Here is a 19925-nt window from a genome sequence, read left to right on the forward strand (position 1 = left end):
TAACAGTGATGTCAAGACTGGGCTATTGTGATGCGCTGTACATTGGTCTCTCCTCAAAATCCACTTGAACTCCAGCTGGCCCAGAATGCCACGGCTCGGCTATTATCAGGAGCTCAGCAGAGCATGCTGTGACTCCCATGCTGCGGTCACTCCACTGACTGCCCATCAGTTACTGGGCTCAGTTTACAGTATTGGCTATCATGGCCTTGGTCCCTCATATCTGTCACATGCTGTCAGCTTAACCTACATTACAGGGCTGTTGTAAGGATAAAATGGAGGAGAGAATTATGTAATCCACCTTGAATCCCCATTGGGGAGAAAGGTGGGGTAGATATGAAGTAAATAAAACAAAATAAATAATTGGGCGTATGGAATGGTGTAATGTGCATTTTTAGGTTCTACTAAAGTTTTAATTGAGCTGTTATATATTAGTATTGCTATTACTATGTTATTGTTTTAAATGGATTGAATGTAGTGTAATTATTGTGATGTGAGCTAGGTTGTGCTCAGAGCAATAACTATAGCCATGACCAGATTTAAATCAAATAAATAAATAGAATAAATAAAATAAAGTTACAGGGCAAGTCTGCCCCTGCCTGAACTTGTCCCGATGCTTCCTCTCCTTCTCCCTTGAAGGGAGTTTTAGCAATTGGAATGTTTCCTTGCCTGGCCTCTTCTGTGGCTGGCAAGAGAAAAGTAAATGCTGTACGTTAAATCAAGGTGGAAAATATAGTCTTTTTCCCCCCGTGCACAATCTGCAGTCTTGTGGACTGTCTCGTATGCACAGAGTGGAGTGATACTTTTGGGCATCCGATGTGACCCGTTTCTTTCCTCAGCAACCACTGGTTTTACAGCTGTTGTGTCTCTTTGGCAACAGAACCTCTTTGGAATCATTGCAAGCGTCCTCCATCTGGGCAACATCCAGTTTGAGGAGGACAGCAATGGCCATGCCATCATCACCAACGGCGCTCAGATCAAGTGGATCTCCAAGGTGCCTCACCTTGAGGGGAGGTTGCTTTTGAGCTAATTTGGGGATGGGGTTAGTGCAACCCTCTGTGTTAGTCATTATGTTCAGCCTCTGTTCCATCCAATAGGTTGCATGAAAGCAGCTTTCCCACTCGATCTCTCACTGTATCCCCTGTCCGATGTGGCCTTTGCCCCTACAGGTCCCACAATCCCCAACATAGCCTTTTCCCTTCTTCCACCAGTGATATAGTTGGTAGGATCCAGCCCTGTGACTGTATTCCATGTGGAAGTGGTTGTCACACACAGAAATTATAAGGAAATGGGAATGGCTACTGTCACTGGAACAGATATATGGGATACAATCCATTGGCTGTGCTTGACCTTGGAGATCTTAATAGATGGAAGGGTGGGATAAGAATATTTAAGTTTACTGGGAACACATTACAGAATGTCCCATGTAATCCATGAAAACTTTCAACCTTGAGGAGACTTCTCTGCCATTCCTTGTTGCATTGTGACTGAAGGTATCTCTTCTCTCATTCTAGCTCTTGGGTGTCCACCTGTCCATTCTGCAAGAAGCTCTCACGAACAGAAAAATTGAGGCTCGCTTTGAGGAGGTACAACATGCTCTTTCCCGCTCAGCTGTAAAGACAGGACATTTCAAATTCAGAAATGTGTTTACATGTTGTGTTTTTTCTCTCCACCCTCCCTGGAGGTTTTGAGCCCACTGAATGTGGATCTGGCTTATTATGCTCGAGATGCCGTGGCAAAGGCGATATATGGACGGATGTTTACTTGGCTGGTTAACAAAATCAATGGATCTCTAGCAAATAAGGTTGGTTCTTGGTGTTTCCAGGACTGGCTGCATGCTGTTTGTTCCATTCTGTGCTGTTTCTGTAGTAGTTCGTTGTGTCGGAGGTTCTCTTCTGCATCGTCTAAGAATCCCCTGTAAATTTCCATTAACTTTGTGTGGATTAACATACAATACAGATATACTCCATATGTACTGTAACTTTCTTCTATAATAATTATCTAAATATAGATCCATATTAACATACCACACCCTCATTAGCACATTATCTTGATACTTACAGGACAATGATTAGCCCATTACCTTTGATACTTTTTGCAGGACAATGATTCAGCTCAAACCCACCCCTTTCTGACTATATATTACTCTTCCTACACACTTGACACTGAGAGACACTGTCCTTCAGTGTTACTCCTCTGAAGATGCCTGCCACAGCTGCTGGCGAAACATCAGGAAAGAAAATACCAAGACCATGGTCACACAGCCCGGATAACCTACAAGAACCAATGAACTCTAACCGTGAAAGCCTTCGACAAAATTTAGATCCAATGAAGTTACCACACTGCAAAATCGAGGGCTACTTCCACACCAGGGAGATTTTTTTAAAAATATTTTTTTTAATTTTTATTTAAATATGGGGTACAAAAAGGGGGAAAAAAGGAAAGGGGTAAGGTCAGTCCATCTGATGTAGACAAACACACAAAAATTCAAAAGCATTTTACATTTTCAGGGAGATTTTTTGTGGTAATTTGGTTGGTGATACTTTTCTGTGGGAAATCACTCTTGCAATGGAGATTTCAGACACCCAGGGTAATCAGTTTTCTCTAAATTTTAAGCGGGGTTTCCCTTTCACACTTGATGTGCATTGAAGCTCCCCCCCACCCCGTGTTCTCACATATGACTCTCAGGATTCTCTGCCAACTTTATTTTTAAATAATGCAATTCTTTAAAAAACTTTTTAAAAAAACCCTCCATGAGTTTGCAGACTCTCCCCTCCCCCTTCCCTAAAAGGCAGGATGAGCTGTGGGTGATTCTGTTCTTTCAAAAAAGAAAAGAAAAAGAGAACATGAGTAACAGTTGATAGGAATAACCTTTTAAAATACCTTTTAAAAACTTTCTCCTATTTGCAGAGCTTCCAACAATCCCCTTCCCCTCTGTCTAAAAGGCAGGTAATTCTCTTTTATTATGCTGATTGTTGCCAGGGACTGAACCCCTTTTAGTCATCAATAAATGAAAAGAGTAATTGACTCACTCTTCACCAAAGTTTTGCAATAACTCTGTTTCCTAGGCAGGCACAAGAAACTACTCCTGCCTTATATCATCCTGTTCAGGAAATAAAAATGTTAACAGGTTTGAAATAAAGCAGGGGGGTGGGGTGGAGGGATTGTGTGTGTGGAAAGAGTCCAGTAGCACCTTAAAGACTAACAAAATTTCTGGTATGAGCTTTTGTGAGTCACAGTTCACTTCTTCAGATACCTGTGACTCTTCAGAGCTGTGACTCGCGAAAGCTCATACCCAACAAAAATTTTGTTAGTCTTTAAGGTGCTTCTGGACTCTTAGTCTGTTCATAGCAGTAGAAATGAGCAACATGGCTACCCATCATGATCTATCTGTGGAAAGAACAGGCTATTAATGATCTATGTCTGAATAATGACATCCTGTGGAAAAATGGAAAAACCCACACCAGTTGGGCGCTGAAACCTGGGAAGTCCTTGGTGTGGAAGCCTTTCCAAAAGGAAATGGGTGCAGTTCTGTTCCACTTCTTCGTTGTGGGCTTGTCGGTATGCAGAATGACTGGCTTCTGCTTGGGGGGCCTGAAATTGACAACTTGTTTACCACCAGCAGAAGGATTGTAAAGAGTTGCTAGTAGACAGCCCAGTGCTGATTGTGCTTTGCTTGGCAGGATCCCACCAGGAAAACAGTGATTGGGCTGCTTGACATCTATGGCTTTGAAGTCTTTGAGACAAACAGGTGAGTAGTGTTAGAAACTAAACTTGTGCTGCAGTGGAGACTGTTTACTGGCCTGGGGCTGGCTGTTGGGTTGTCGTTGGCTTGGATTTAGTGTGATTTACGATGTGAAGGATTTTGTAGGGTCGGGAGGGTTAACACTTCATCCAAAATGGAGCCACTTCTGCAAAAGTGAAGAGACAGCAACACTTTGAAAAGTAGTTTGTACAAATGTTGGCTTCCTTCTCGCCTAGGGATGCCAGCAGCCTCCAGGTGGGACCTGGGGATCCCCTGGAATTACAGCTTATCTCCAGACTACCGAGATCAGTTCCCCTGGAGAAAATGGCTGCTTTGGATGGTGGACTCTATGGCATTATACCCTGCTAAGGCCCCTTGCCTCCCTAGGCTCCATCCCCAAATCCTTAGGCGTTTCCCAACCTTGGTCCAGCAACCCTACCCCCCCATCCCCTGCCGGTGACCGGGAGGGGGAGAGCCAGATGGGATGGACCTGGCAGCCCTATTCTTGCCATTTCTTCAGCTCTTCTGAAAAGAGAAATGGCTGATGGGATAGTCTGTGCTTTCTTTTTCTGCAAAATGAATATTGGATAAGGATTTGACTTCAGTTTTTGCAATACTGATTAGAGTGTATTTATTCTCACAGGAAGGTGGTTGACCTGTCGGGGCTGAAGCACCTCAGACAGCAAGTGGAGGCTGTGGAGCCTTCTTACAATCCCCACCCCCTGCGCTACGTAGAACATTAGTGTGCTAAAGAGGAGGCTGTGCTAAAACCTTTCACCCAGAAGTCCAGTTTCCTATATGCAGGGGCTTTTTTTATCTGTACAGAAGGGCCTCCATCGATATGAGCCTCCACCTGCCGTCTGAAATGGTACAGTCCAGACCTGCAGGGCAGCTGTTTTGGAGAATTTTCCCTGTCTTTCCACTGACTTTCTCCTGTTGACATTTTCACAAGCTTTGAGCAGTTCTGCATCAACTACTGCAACGAGAAGCTCCAGCAGCTGCTACTAGAGATGACTCTGAAGGCGGAGCAAGAGGAGTACAAACTGGAGGGCATAGAGGTAAACCCCCCCCCAAGTCAGGTTGATGGTCTTAGCCACCTTCATAAGAGAAGTCTTGTTGTGCTCAGATCAAAGGGGTGTCTGATTTTGCAATGAGTTCTATCTGTGTGCACTTTTTAAAATCCTCCATCTTGTGCTTCTAATTCCAGTGGGAGCCAATTCCGTATTTCAACAACAAGATAATTTGTGATCTAGTTGAAGAGAAACATAAAGGAATTATTTCCATACTGGTAAGAAATATATTAGATTAGTGTAATTCCGGGGGCCGTGGTTTTGGGTTGCCAACTCTGGGTTGGGGAGGCTCCTGCACAGTTAGCAGAATATGATCCTGTGATCCACCACATGATGGGGGCCGTGGCTGCTGATTATTAGAGAGATTTTTGAATGATGATTCTTGCCATTTCGAGCCAGAAATCCCCATTTTGCTTTTGCTGCTTGTGTGACTCAGACCTGTGAAACATAAAAGTTCACAATGACAATGTATGAAAATGAAAGAAAAATGGCAACTTCATACATCCCCTACTGCCAGTAATTCCTAATGACAGTAGCCTTGTGAGGTGACTGTTGAACTCCACATTTGAAGTGGTGGAGGGAGAAGGAAACATCAGGCATCCAGACGGATCGCGTTGAGTTACCAGGGAGATGCAGATTGGCAGCTGCCAGTCCCATATGGGTCCTGATTTGGGACTCAGCAAAGATGTTCTTAGAACAAAGACAGAGCTGTGGGGTATACCGTTGGGTAATGCTTAAACCTGTTCTAGGGTTGCACTCCACAATGGCAGAAACTGGTATTGGGCGCTGTGCGCACTGACCTGCTCAAGAAAGTGTTCCACACTAGACCTCCTTAACAGTCTGACTGTGAAAAGTCACTCGGGGAGAGCCAACAGGGGTTCTTCCATGAGCTGATAGTTAAGACATGCCTGTTCAGGTGAGTAACTCAAGAATGAACCCTGGAGTTGTGTGTGCCGCTGCCGAAACCCTCATCACCTGCTGACAGAGGACTGGCTCCAAATGATTAATACATGGGCAACCCGAGGCCGGAGTATCATGACCTGAAGTTATGTCAGGTTTTGCAGTGCAACCGTGTGCAGTTTCAAGCAAACTCACCTGTTGTGATTGTGGGATTTCTGTTTCATGCGTGTCTAAAGAGGATAATTTAACCAATGTGCTGTACTGTGCTGGCCTCTCTAGGCTTTAAAAGGAGATCGGTACTAGAATACAGCTTGAATTGTGTTATCTGTAAATTTTTGCTAATTTGCAGTAGGTTTTGCTTGCTTTATATAATTTATTCTGCCTCTGCTGGTTATGGGGGGTGGACGCATAGCACTGAAACCCAGACCCACCCCCTCCCAGCACAAGGAAATCCATGGCATGGCGGGAGGAGTATCTTCCTCCCCCCTCTTGCCATTTTGCCAAGCCACAACAGCCCTGAGGGAGTTATTTGCAGCCCTTTGGAGCAGGACATGCAGTATTCTGTGCATGCCCAGCCTCAAAATGGAGCAAATAACTCCCCACATCATATCATTTTGGTCCTTTAATTTATTATTGTCCTTTCCTGAGATTGTTAGCTTTATTGTGCCACCTGGTAAGAGATACATTTTAAAACATCCACAACTTCTAAACCCTCTTTGAAAGTCTGTGAACTTTCTTTAAAAACAAAACAAAAGCAAACTAAAATTCTCAGGATGATCAGTTCTTTGCCCGATACCAAATTCTGCCCTTGAGCAGCATGTTTGCTGAAATCCCAGAGCCACACAGCTACAATCATGGACCGTAACATTGAGAGAGCATTTAAGAAAGAAAATGGAGATCTTTCTTTCATGACTTACGGGATTGTGTGTGTGGCTGAATCACAGGTACTCATGGCCCTATGTCGTGCCTCTGAACCAGGGCATGATAAAAATGCTTGGGTCTTGGATGCCACCCATCAATCACTCTCTCAGGGGCAAAGCTTCAGTTGGATGACCAATTAATTGCCTTGTCCTTTTCCTCCTTTTAAGGATGAAGAATGCTTGCGGCCTGGGGAAGCAACTGACCTGAGTTTCCTGGAAAAGTTAGAGGAGAAAGTAGGACACCATGCCCACTTCCTGACGTATGCACCTGTGCTCTGTAACCTTTCCCAAGCCTCCTTGAAGACCCTGTCTTCCAAGCCCCAAGAGCCCCCCCCCCACTTGAACCATTTATGTTTTGACGTCATCTTAGATGCAAAGCTCCCCCAGCCACGGCAGCTGGATGAAAAGGTTCAGCTGTCTGCTTTTCTGTTTCTAGCCGAAAGCTTGCAAAGCAGAAGAGCCGAAAATCCATTGGCTGGGTTGATTTCCGCCTCCTTCACTACGCTGGAGAGGTGACCTACTGCACAGTAGGTGAGAGGAAGCCCCTTCTTCTGAGTGCTTGGGGAGGCTCCACACACACAGTCTCAGCATGAACATAAGAACTGAGTACTGAGGAATTGTTTTGGGACAGGTTGGAGGGGATGAGTCAGTACATAGTGTGAAATATGCCATGAGTCTTTATGGGGTTAGCCTGCTATTGTCCGTGTGTTGATCGGGTCTTCTGCAGAGAGCTAGACAAGACCCCATTAAGACAGGGAGCATGGGAAGTGTGCGCAGTCCATGTGTTAATTACCCTGATTTTCGGTGATCTGCACAGGGCTTAGAGGTCTAAACTCAATGTTCACAGCTTCATAAATAAGTTTGGCTTCTGTTTGGAAGAGTTCCCTTTTTTCTTTTTCAATGTGTTCTTTTGACTTCTATTCCCCTCTCAGGATTTCTGGAGAAAAATAATGATCTTCTCTACCGAAACCTTAAAGAGGTAAAAACCGCAGGGTGTTGATTTACTTGGGTTTAAACCCATTTTAGTTGGGAGCTGCTTTTTGCAATTTTTTCAGACACTTTACATGACAGTTGATGTTGTGCAGTGACCTGGGGGGACCTTGGCTCAGGTTGTACCGCTGCTAGATGCTCACTCGGTGGCCTTGGGCACGCCACTCTCTCAGCTGCACGCCGCCCCCCCCCCCCCCGGATATCACATTTGTTTTATTTAACATTATTTCCTTTGTGCCTTTATAATAATAATTAGAACAGCTTCAAATTTGGCAGCAAACGTATTTAGAAATCAAACTTGCTGTGTTCATTTGTGCCAAACGGAGGTCAACCAATCACTGAATTTGGGTTTGGCACCAAATTTTCCCAGCCAGACCCTGGACATCTCTAGCATCACAACACTGAGGGAAACCTCTTCTTGTGTTGTAATGACCCTGCCGTTGGAAAAAGCAGGAGTGGAGGTGGAAAGGGTGAAATGGGGGAACATTCTTGAAGGGGAGTTGAGGAAGGCAGGACATGCTTAATGTGATCTGTTGAATAGTCTCTGTTGGGGCTTTTTGCGTGTGATTTGTTCCAAGGTGCTGTGCAAATCCAAAAACGGTATTGTCCGGGAATGTTTCCACCTGTCAGAACTGGATAGCCGGAGGAGGCCTGAGACCGTGAGTTCTGCCCCCCAAAGTCTGAACCTCAGTGGAGGGCTGTTGCAAAGTACAGTGTGTCCAAATGAAACCTTTACAGCTTTGAATTAGAAGGGGAAGTTGCAAAAAAAGGGAAGAGAGATGCCTCTCCAGCCAGCTACACTTCTCAAGCATTGCTCGCTGGCTTCATCAAGGTCTTTTGTCTCTGCAGGTTGCAACTCAGTTCAAAAACAGCCTGGCGAGTCTGATAGAAATCCTCATGTCCAAAGAACCTTCCTATATCAGGTGCATTAAACCCAATGGCAACAAGGAGCCTGGTAAGGGTGCCACACAGGGCACTATGTGCAGGATTGCGAGTGGCTTCTCCTTGGCACTACGTGGGTTTTGAGGCAGCCTCTATAATCCTCAATCTCCAGGCTTGCTTTTATTAACCCCCCTAAATTTCCAGCCCTTGTGGAATAGCTAGAAACATGGGACGAAAATGTTTCCCCCCCCCAGGAATATGGTTTCTTTTCAAGTCTACTGAGCACAACTACATATTTGTGGACTTCCAGATCCATTTATTATTTGGTGGGAATCCAGTTAAGATGTTTTTCATGTGGTGGCTTTTTTCTGCTATGCTTTGCAATCCTGCATATGAGATTTTTGTCTTTTATTAAGATTAGACTGGTTTTGTATCTACAGTGCTGTGCAAATTCAAAATACTTCATTCCCCTGATATCTCTGGTGCCTTTCCCCCTTTGGGGCTGCAGTTCTTCTGAGATCCCCCTTTGACCCCCCCCAATTTGTTATGTCAGTACCTGCTTAGAGTTGTGGGGTTTCTGGGGAGCTACAGGACTACTTGAGGCTCCCCAGTCCTGACTTCCAAGGTATTCAGTTGCTCTTGCTGTATTGATTTTGCAGCCCCTAGCTGAATATGGGAGGCTGTTGGGACAAATGCCAAGGGGATTGGTCAGATCCTCTTAGCTGGAATTGAATCTGGGACATTCTCAATACCAAACTGTGGGGTTCAGACAGGGTCTCACCCCATGGCTGCTCGCCCCCCCCCAACTTACTCTTCCTTGTTCTTCCTGCTTTGCCATCCCGTTCCAAAAATTGCTCAGTCTAAATTAGTCAGATATAGTGGATACAGTTCATTTGTGGGATAATTCTGAATGCTTAACTGAGATTCGTCTCTGAAAAAAATAGATCCCTGAAAATAATATACAGGTTTTTTTTAGGCAGAAAGGTACAGGTGAGTGGGAAAAAAAGGGCTTCCTTAGTGTTAGGAGGGGCTGAGGCTCAGCAATAGAGCCCCCATGTCACATGCCAGGAATGGAACCTGGGGCCTTCTGCTTCATCATCTGGAGGCCCTCGGGTCATAGGTGTTGGAAAAGAGCTTTCTCTGCCCCATCACCCTGGAGAGGTGCTGCCATTATTGAGGCAGGTGGGAGCGGTGGCCTGACTCAGGCGGCTTCATGTGCTTTAGGTCAGGGTTTGCTTGCAAAAGATCCCCGGTTCCTTTCCTAGCACAGAAAGGTTTAGGATTCCAGGTATTAATCAAGGCCATTCTCTGTCTGAGGCCATGGAGAGCCACTGCCAGTTGGAAGAGACAAAGTTGAATTAAAGGGAGCAATCACCTGACTATGTGTAGCGTAGTTTCATTATGTACACCCTTGAGGGTAGAGCCCCTGCTTTGTATGTAGCCCCCAGAATCTCCAGTGAAGGGTCTCAGGTAGCAATTGATAGAAAAGGCCTTTCTCTGCTGGAGCCAGTTGGGATAGGTGATCCTGAGTCAGGTGGACCCGTGGCTGACTTGATTTAAGAGAGTTTTATCTGTCCCTAATGATATCCAGCCCCTTCTAAACTGCCTGCCCATGCCTTGAGACCATTGTCCATCTTCCTCCCAGGCTCCTATCTGGCTCTGAGCATGCAACCCTAGAATCATAGAGTTGGAAGGGACCACACGGGTCATCTAGTCCAACCCCCTGCATAATGCAGGAAAGTCACAACTACCTCCCCCCAAACCCCCAGTGACCCCTACTACATGCCCAGAAGATGGCCAAGATGAACCCTAACCTTGTTCAGTCAGTAGCAATCTTCAGAATGTGTGGCTTGTTTTTCTGCAGACAAATTCGATGACTCCTTGATCAGACACCAGGTGAAGTACTTGGGCCTGATGGAGCATCTGCGGGTCAGGCGAGCCGGCTTTGCTTACCGTCGGAAGTACGAGCACTTTCTACAAAGGTAAACTCATGGGAGGCTCTTCAGATGCTTCCGTGGCTCTGATGTCTCCATCTGGGGACCTGCAGAGAAAATCTGACTGGGAGACTTGGAAACCTGGCCTTTCGCAACCAGCTGGGGAAGCAGTTTGAGAACTTAGTCCTCCAAACATGTTTCAGTTGCAACTGTTGTGGGTCCCATTTGTTCTGGCCCCCTTTCTCTTGTTCCTCTGAATGTTTTTTAGGTACAAATCTCTGTGCCCAGAAACTTGGCCTCACTGGCGGGGTTCGGCAGCGAGTGGAGTGGAGAAGTTGGTCCAGCACCTCGGGTACAAGCCTGATGAGTATAAAATGGGGAAGTGAGTACCAGTGGTTAGGATATGGTGCCTGGTTATTTCACACCTCACATTTTCCTGCATTTATGGCCCTCCAGGTGGTTTGCAAACACCCAAATTACAAAGATTAATAAAACGAGGAATTGTAAAACACCAAAACGAAGAACTGGAAAACTTAAAGCCAGCAAAATCCTTTAACAGTGTGTGTGGGTGTTTGTGTTTGTGTGTGTATATACACATTTTAAAACTATGGATTAAAAGCAGCAAAAAATGCAAATGAGGGAGGTCACAGAAGTAACTTCTTCAACAGTGGCAGGGCAGAGTTAAAATCTCTGATAGCAAAGGGGGGAAGAAAGACCCACATGCTCATAAGCAGGGCACATAATGGGGGCATTCCATGGGGGGTGCCACAATTGAAAAGGCCTTTCTGTTGGTGCCTGCCTTGACGCAGGTGGTGATGTGGATCATCTGCATCTTCCCTTTGTGCTGTGTCAGAAAGATTCTGCGTGACATAATGAAGCATGGTCTGCACGTGCCCTGAAACAAGTCACTTTACTCCATCCACTTCAAAACAGTTTGGTTCCATTATCCTCCTTACTACTCTCCCACTCCCCAGCAAAAAACCTTGTGGATCATTGTTTTCTGGTGCACTTGAAAATGGACCTTTATCCTTTAGCAGCGGGGAGGGAAGGGCCTTAATTGATGGTAAATATTTTCTGCCTTAAATTCTACAGCATGCAGTATACTTGTTTCATAATACATTTTCTTCCCTTCAGGACCAAAATATTCATTCGTTTCCCAAGAACTCTGTTTGCCACTGAAGACGCCTTTGAGTACAGAAAACACCTACTAAGTAAGTACTCAGTTGCTTTTGCTCTTTCAAACTCTGGAATCCCAGCAAGTGGCTGGGATTAACACAGCCACTGGGTAGAATTGCTGCAGACCTGCGCTCCCACCAGAGACAATACATGGGGGTAATGCCCTTTTCCCCCTTTCAGTTTCCAGAGTGCAAGCTAAATACAAAGGCTGCTTGGGGAGGCGCGAGTACCAGAAGATGAAACAAGCTGGTGGGTTCTTCTTTGGGGCTATGGTGGGTTTTGCTTAGAGCTTAGCAACTCTGCTAAAAGCCAGAACTGTTTGGGGATCGGTAGGTGGGGCCTGGAGATCTCCCGGAATTACAACTGATCTCCAGGTGATAGAGATCAGTTCCCCTGGAGAAAATGGCTGCTATGGAGGGTGGACTCCATGCCATTACTACCTACCCTCCCCATGCCCAGATCTCTAGAAATTTCCCAACCCAGAGTTGCCGCTTTACTCAGGTTGGCAGCAGCTCTCCAAGGTCTCAGGCTGAGGTCCTTCACACCACCTTCTGCCTGATCCTTTCAACTGGAGATGCTATGGGTTGAGTGTGAGATCTCCTGTGTGCCAAGAAGATGCTTTACCACTGAGCCATGGCCCCTCCATAGAACCATAGAGTTGGAAGGGACCACCAGGGTCATCTAGTCCAACCCCCTGCACAATGCAGGAAATTCACAACTATCTCCCCCCACACCCCCACTGACCCCTACTCCATGCCCAGAAGATGGCCCAGATGCCCTCCCTCTCATGATCTGCCTTAGGTCATAGAATAAGCATTGCTGACAGATGGCCATCTAACCTCTTCTTAAAAACCTCCAGGGAAGGAGCACTTAACGCCTTCCGAGGAAGCCTGTTCCACTGAGGAACCCCTCTGTTAGAAAATTCTTCCTAATGTCTAGGTGGAAACTCTTTTGATTTAATTTCAACCTGTTGGTTTTGGTCCGACCTCCTGGGACCACAGAAAACAACTCGGCACCCTCCTCTATATGGCAGCCCTTTGAGTACTTCACATCCCCTCTCAGTCTTCTCTTCCCTATGAAGCTGGACTGGGCTTGTGTTTTGTGAGCGGGTTGGGTTTGGTCTGGACTGTGGAAGGTGGGGGCAGAGGCCGTCTTTGGCTGGGGGCCTCTGTTGGGCTGCCCTAGCTCCCTTTCTGTTGCTTAAGATAAGCATCCAGCCCAGGGAGTGTTGGTGCCTCCTCCATCTGGGTTGAGCCCTTAGCCCAGGGGTTGTCACATATATGTGTGTATGTGGCATCGGAATTCTCTCTTGCAGCCATCAAGCTGGAGGCCCGCTGGAGGGGAGTTCTGGCACGCAAAGAGGCCCAGAGGAGGGCGTGGGCAGCCCAGACCATCCGGAAGTGAGTGCGCCTCTTGCTTGGCCCTCCCGTACCGCTGACCCCTTGGCACAGCACTGGGGAGAGGACGGGACAGCTGCACTGGCGAGCAGGAGGACTGGGGGCTGGGCTCCTCTTGGACACTGGTGGTCTCATCCCTGTTCGTTCAGACTTGAGACGGTAGTAAAGAGAACAAAGTGGCTTGAAAGCCCTGCCTTCCACTGGCGTACACACGTCATTCCTTTGGCTCCCCACTGGCCAAGCGAGTGTTGCAGTCTTTTGAAACAATAACAAATCTGGCAAGTCATTCTGGCGGGGGGACAAAAATCAACTCATGGAGCTGCCTTATACTTAAGGCTGCCAGCCCCACTCCAATGGGGAAAGGGACCCCCCCCCATATTCCTGCCAGCTCAGCTGGCTGGTGGGGTGAAAATGGGGGGGGCGGCATCGGCAGCATCCCAAGGTGCTGGTGTCACTCCCCGTACACCCGGAAATGATGTCAGCATGATGTTGGGGAGGCTCTGGCATTTGTGCATAACTTACAGTTAAACCATAGAGTTTTGCTAAAATACAAGAGTGTCCCTGCATCACCAGCAATGTGCTGATGTCACTTCCAGTGCATGCCAAAAGTGATGTCACCGCTTGTGGGTAAGCCAGTCCTGAGTTGGGACACTTCCCTTTCTGCAGGTACATAAAAGGCTTTATGAACCGGAACCAACCCCTGAACCCTGAGAACGTGGACTACGTGAAGCTCACACGGTACACCTACATTATGAAGCTCAGGGACCATCTTCCAAAGACAGTCTTGGACCAAACCTGGCTTCAATCACCTGCGCTCTTGCAAGAGGTAAGAACTGAGGACCCTAATGAAGGGCTGGTGGGCTGTTGCTGTATCACACTGGCAATAGCGACATTACTTCAATCATGTGAACGTATCAATAAACCATCATATTTTTACAAGCTTTGGGTGAGGTGCCATGGCTCAGTGGTGGCTCTACTTTGCTTGCAGAAGGTTTTAGGAGAGATCTTGGCTGCCAGTCAGAAGAGATGGTGCTGAGCTAATGGAACAGTGGCTGCCCTGGTATAAGGCACCTTCACGTATTTAGGGAAAGGGCCATACCTGAGCAGCAGAGTGGCAGATTTGCATGCCAAAGGTCTTGAGTTCAGTTCCAGCATCTCCAGCTAAAAGGAGCCTGGAGCGCGGATGCCAGCCGGAGCCTGGAGAGCGCTGAACTTGGTGGGCCCAGAATCAGTTTCTGCAGAAGGCAGCTTTGTATGTTCACTCCATTTGGGGAAAGCTTTTTAATGGGAGTTGCCAGGGATTGAACTTGGGCCCGTCTGTATGCAAAGCCTTGGCCTCTGGCTGTTCTCATGTCAATTGACCACATTTCCCCCTTCTACAAAGACTTCTGAGCTTCTGAAGAAGCTCTGCAGGAGGACCCTCGTGCGGAAATACTGCCGCAGCATCACAGCAGAGAGGAAAGCACAAGTAAGTTCTGGGTTTGCAAATGCTCTGGGGGTTGAGGTGCATGCCTGCTCGGACTTCGTGCTACCTGGGACTGAGCCCGCTGCTTGGCCCAGAAGCCCATCAGGCATGCAGGAGCTGTTGGTGGCGTTACCAGTTGTGGTCTGGGAAATGCCTGGAGATTTGGGGGTGGAGCATGGGCAGGGTTTGGGGGGAATGGGAGCTCAACAGGGCACAATGCCATATAGGTCACCCTCCAAAGCAGCAATTTTCTCCAGGGGGACCAATCTCTGTTTGGGGATCAGTTGTCATTCCAGGCAATCTCTAAGCCCCACCTGCTTCAAGGAGGGACAATACGGGCCAGCACCAGGGCCACGGAACAGTTTTTTCTCTCTTCCCTCCCACCTGAGCCACATTGCCAATAGAAAATACTCCCATGGCCTGCTTTAAGCTGCCTGAAGAGAAAAAGCAGACACAGTACACATCTCTCCCCCCCACATTTAAGCAGACCAGGGTTGGGGGTGGGGGTTTCCCACTGGGGAAGCATCACCTGGTGTGTGTGTAAATATTAACCCCACCCCCCTGTTCCCCCAGTGCTGCATCCCCAATCCTCATTGGGTCCTTGTGGCTGTTTTTTGTAGCTGAAATGCTCATCTAGGGATTGAGTGACAGATCGCCAGGGTCACTTGTGGCTTTGGTCCCCAATTTTCCTGTGACAGAATATCAGACAGCATCCTGTCTCCTTTGATTCCCCAAACAGATGCAGCAGAAGGTGGTTGCGAGCAACATTTTCCGTGGGAAGAAAGAGGGCTACGCCAATAGCGTGCCCGAGCCGTTCCCTGACACCAGGATGAGTAAGTAACTGAGGGACAAAGAACAGCACTTGTGTAGAGTTTAGTCTCGGCAGAAGGGGTCTTTCGGGTGCCCTTGCTGGGATGCAAGATGCATGGAAAGGGGTTCTTGGGCACTCTGAGCGTGGGTGTGCCCCTGTATGTTTAGCCTGAAGAGGAGAAGACTGAGCGGTGATATGAGAACCATCTTTAAGTATTTGAAGGGCTATCATATAGAGGATGGTGCCGAGTTGTTTTCTGTTGCCCCAGAAGGTCGGACCAGAACCAACAGGTTGAAAGTAAATCAAAAGAGTTTCCGTCTAGACATTAGGAAGAAATTTCTAATAGTCAGAGTGGTTCCTCAGTGGAACAGGCTTCCTCGGGAGATGGTGAGCTTTCCTTCCTCGGAGGTTTTGAAGTAGAGGCTAGATGGCCTTTTGTCAGCAATGCAGATCCTATGCAGATCATGAGAGGGAGGGCACCTTGGTCATCTTCTGGGCATGGAGTAGGGGTCACTGGGTGTGGGGGGGGAGGTAGTTATGAATTTCCTGCATTGTGCAGGGGCTTGGATTAGATGACCCTGGTGGTCCCTTCCAACTCTATGATTTTATTATTCCCTTGTATGGGGACCTGTGATGCTCAATCTCATTTCTCTTTTAGAGGAGGATGAGCTACACTCCAAAGTCTTGCAGCTGATCCGCCATGAGAAGATTAAGGTGTGCATGGAAGACCGTGTGCGCATGGGGAGGGTGAGAGATGCTGACCCCTGGCTCTCTCTCTCGGGGGGTGCCAGGCTGCCGTGGGCTGCCTCGTTTGGTGGTGTCGGGAAGCATCTTCCATGGTTGCCAAGGGGTCTGCCTGTGGTGGTTTTCAGTACGTGGCCCCCGTGGTGAAGTTTGACCAAAAAGGCTTCAAACCCAGAGATCGGCTGCTTGTCCTGACCAGGGTTTCCTCTTACTTGGTGGAGGCGGCCAAGATCAAGGAGAAGGTGGAGTACCCAATGATCAAAGGTAAAACGGGCAGGGGTCATCAACCATCCTGTGGCTTTTGGTGGAGTGGTTCCTCAACTTGTTACGTGGTCAGTGCCAGGCTGGTGTCAGCCTACCCTCAAGTGGGGCAGATGCCAGGGTCCAGGGTTTCTGGCAGGGCGCACTGTTGCTGGCACCCCCTGCCCACTCACTTTCTGGCCCTGCTCCACTACCCATGCTGCCTGTGGCACACACTGCCCAGTGCCATTGGGGAGAGGGCTGGCGGCAGCTGTGGGCCTGGGCACTGGGAGGGCTAGTGAGCAGACAAGGGAAGAAGAGTGGGAGTGCCTGGTGGTGGGTGCATGAGGGGGAGGGACCCAGGGGACAGTCTGCCCGAGGCCCACAGAAACCTGGAACCAGCCATGGGTGAGGGACTGTGCCTCGGAGCACATTAATTGCTTGCAGAGGTCCCCTCATCTTGTCCCTGGTGTTCCTGGGTAGCAGGTGCTGGGAAATAGCTTTCAGCATAGACTGTAGTGAGCTGGGGATGGGATGGGGGTAATAAGTGGTCTGCCTTGGCACAAACAAGCTTTGCTTGTCCAAACTTTGTGGGGAGGTGCAGAGGTCCCATGGAAGTTTATCTTGGGTTCTTCAATGAGAAGTTCGACAATGACACACACAACCCCTTCAAAGGCAGCCACGCCTTCCTCAAAGTGTTTGCTTAGGGTCTCCTTTCATGGGGCAACTGGGAGACCCCACCACCCAGCAGGTGTCTCTGTGAACTGTACAGGCCCTAAAAAGCTCCCCAGAACCCTCTGTAATGTGCTTAAGCTCTGTGCCAGACTACTTGATATTAAGATTGTTTGGAAAACTGCCAGGGGTGTGCCTGTGTCAAGAATTAATCAGAGGCACCTGGATTCTTTCTCCTGCCCCGCATGTTGTGTGTGTGTATATTTTAATTACTACTTGCTGTTAAATTTCTGCAAACGTCTTAGACCATAAAAGAGTACACAACTCAAACAACAAAACCATAATGAAAATTACCCATAATTAAAACTGATAATGACTTAAATATGTACAACCATTTGAAAATCTGAAACAACCCAGCTAAAAATTCCATGCAGGGTAAGAAAGGTTATCTTGTATACCTGAATGAGCCAAAAACCTGGGTCTGAAGAATGTTGTGGGGGGGTGGGGTCCAAATCCATGCAGCCACTACAAATCTGGTGAGTCATGGGGGAGGGGCTGATCTCACTCAAAACACTGTGTGGGGAGGGAGAGACTTTGGCAAATCTCTCCCACCAGCATGATCTCTTGGTGGTATCCCAAAACAAAAAGACACTTTGCATTTGAGTAATAAGGACCTCATTTTGCCCTGAGAACTTTTGTGTCCCTCTTCCGAGGTTTTTCTGTCAGCGGCCTGAGTGACGGAATCTTAGTCGTCCACGTTTCGGAAGAATGTAAGCAGCAAAAGGTAACCAAATCCTGCCGAAGTTGCCTGTGGGTGTAGGAAATGCCAAGCCAAAAGTCAATATGCTGTTTGCGCTGAAACAGACAAGAACTCCTGTTTCTTGTCAGTTTACTTTGAATACTAACCTGTCCGCCAGGCTCGGCTTTGTAAGCTGTCTCTGTGCCAGGGCTCAGAATACATGATAAGCACCTCTCAGTGTGCGCGGAGTGCATTCCTCACTGTTGCATTACAGCCAGTTCTCCAGGATGGGGGCCAAAGGTAGCGATGTACAGTGGCAGCAAATTCTCTTGTTCAAATCTCCCTTCAGCCATGAATTGAAGCAACCTTTACTGCTAGCTTTGGCTCCATTGTGTGTGTAAAGTGCCGTCAAGTCGCAGTAGACTTATGGCGACCCCTTTTGGGGGGTTTTCATGGCAAGAGACTAACAGAGGTGGTTTGCCAGTGCCTTCCTCTGCACAGCAACCCTGGTATTCTTTGGTGGTCTCCATCCAAATACTAACCAGGGCCGACCCTGCTTAGCGTCTGAGATCTCACAAGATCAAGCTAGCCTGGGCCATCCAGGTCAGGGCAGCTCCTCCATTTGAATGTTGAAAATAATAGCAATGACCTACCCTACAGGGTGGTTTATGGATCACTTCAGTCATAATTTCATAAAAAGGTAAAGGTCCCCTGTGCAAGCACCGGGTCATTCCTGACCCATGGGGTGATGTCACATCCTGACGTTTACTAGGCAGACTTTGTTTACGGGCTGGTTTGCCAGTGCCTTCCCCAGTCATCTTCCCTTTACCCCCAGCAAGTTGGGTACTCGTTTTACTGACCTCGGAAGGGTGGAAGGCTGAGCCAACCTTGAGCCGGCTACCTGAAACCGACTTCCGTCGGGTTTGAACTCAGATTGTGAGCAGAACTTGGACTGCAGTACTGCAGCTTACTGCGCCACGGGGCTCTTCATACTTTCATAACTGACTATAAAAATGCTGGATAGCATTGTGTAGTTTCCTCACAATCTTGACCCATGGGCTCTCTGTTCTGATCAGATTCATTTTAACGTAGTGGTAAAGGGGGGGGGGGCACATCCCTGGAATGGTAAGTTCTCGCTCTGTGAGAGAAGGCCATCTTCAGCTCGGGTTCTTGTGTGTGCTTATCCGGGAGGCAGGAAACAAAACTGCAGATCTTCCCCTATCCTGCAGGAAGTAGCCTCTCCCATCTGTTGCAGCTCCAGTTTTGTTTCCTGCCTTGACGGGAGAGCAGCGTTCGTTTTTGTCTCCCTGCTTCAGATAAGGAAATATATCTAGTCTTGTGTCTCAACTGTCTCCTCCTGTCTTGTTGGTGTCCTTTTTTGTTCCCTATCGTGTCTGCGTGCAAAAAAAAAAAAAAAATTGGAATTGGTTTTCTACGCCTCAAGCTTCGGCTAGGCAATAAATTTTTCCCGCCCAAACAAGATGGCGGAGGCCCGGGGTGACGACTTCATTTCACCTCAGGATCTTGTACCGGGTTTACTTACCGCAGCTACTGGCAGCCTGGACGAGCCGTCCTGCAGCGGAGCTTCGCTTTCCCCTTCAGGGAAGAAGCGCAAAGCCTTAGATAAATCAGATAAGGTTTTAAAAAACAAAAAGGACACCACAGGCGCGGCTTCTAGCCAGGCGCACAAAAGGAGTAAGAGGCTTCAAAGCGAGGCTCCTAGCCTGACGCAGACAAAGACAAGAGGCGCTGCTTCTAGCCTTCTCATCAAAGCGCCCCAGGCTAGTGCATCGGCTTCGGCCGTTCAGCCCGCCCCGCCCCGCCAGGAGCCTTCAGTCTTAACTGCACCCCACAGCGTGCTTGAAATGCCGGCTAGCACTACAGCCCTCGATCAGGGGCTAATGGCGGCCGAGGTCCCAGAACGATTAGCGCTGTCGCCAGCAACAGCACATCGCGGGACGGAGACTGTAACAGGCGGAGACTGGACGGCGCCCGGTGAGGTACAGACTGGCGAGGCGGGTGGGGGCGAAAGTGGTCTTTTAGCCCTAAAAGCGGAGTTGGTTCAGCTGGTGAGGAGTGTTTTTGTTGAAGGGCTGCAGGCCCTGCAATCCCCTACTCCATCTTTGCAAAGGGACGGGGCTCCGGCCCTTACTCGCGAGGAGGCCCCAGTCCTTATTCGCGAGGAGGCCTTTTCTACTGAGGTTCAAGCTAACCCTCGGCACACCAGCAGGGAATTAACTCCC

General features: G+C 48.1%; 1 protein-coding gene across 1 annotated transcript in view; it reads left to right on the plus strand.

Annotated features, from left to right (window-relative positions):
- The window catches only part of MYO1H (myosin IH), a 35959-nt gene that overhangs the window by 5465 nt on the left and 10569 nt on the right, over nucleotides 1-19925 (plus strand). The window contains exons 7-28 of the mRNA XM_056859115.1: nucleotides 878-991; nucleotides 1512-1583; nucleotides 1682-1801; nucleotides 3681-3748; nucleotides 4695-4800; nucleotides 4950-5030; nucleotides 6801-6892; nucleotides 7069-7163; nucleotides 7565-7611; nucleotides 8201-8281; nucleotides 8472-8577; nucleotides 10369-10486; nucleotides 10707-10820; nucleotides 11573-11649; nucleotides 11795-11863; nucleotides 12930-13014; nucleotides 13678-13837; nucleotides 14396-14479; nucleotides 15216-15309; nucleotides 15946-16001; nucleotides 16160-16295; nucleotides 17657-17727. Of these exons, the coding sequence (XP_056715093.1) occupies nucleotides 878-991; nucleotides 1512-1583; nucleotides 1682-1801; nucleotides 3681-3748; nucleotides 4695-4800; nucleotides 4950-5030; nucleotides 6801-6892; nucleotides 7069-7163; nucleotides 7565-7611; nucleotides 8201-8281; nucleotides 8472-8577; nucleotides 10369-10486; nucleotides 10707-10820; nucleotides 11573-11649; nucleotides 11795-11863; nucleotides 12930-13014; nucleotides 13678-13837; nucleotides 14396-14479; nucleotides 15216-15309; nucleotides 15946-16001; nucleotides 16160-16295; nucleotides 17657-17727 (2046 nt within the window). The remainder of the gene's footprint in view (nucleotides 1-877; nucleotides 992-1511; nucleotides 1584-1681; nucleotides 1802-3680; nucleotides 3749-4694; nucleotides 4801-4949; nucleotides 5031-6800; nucleotides 6893-7068; nucleotides 7164-7564; nucleotides 7612-8200; nucleotides 8282-8471; nucleotides 8578-10368; nucleotides 10487-10706; nucleotides 10821-11572; nucleotides 11650-11794; nucleotides 11864-12929; nucleotides 13015-13677; nucleotides 13838-14395; nucleotides 14480-15215; nucleotides 15310-15945; nucleotides 16002-16159; nucleotides 16296-17656; nucleotides 17728-19925) is intronic.

This window comes from Euleptes europaea, chromosome 13 (assembly GCF_029931775.1).
Source record: "Euleptes europaea isolate rEulEur1 chromosome 13, rEulEur1.hap1, whole genome shotgun sequence".
Classification (NCBI taxonomy): domain Eukaryota; kingdom Metazoa; phylum Chordata; class Lepidosauria; order Squamata; family Sphaerodactylidae; genus Euleptes; species Euleptes europaea.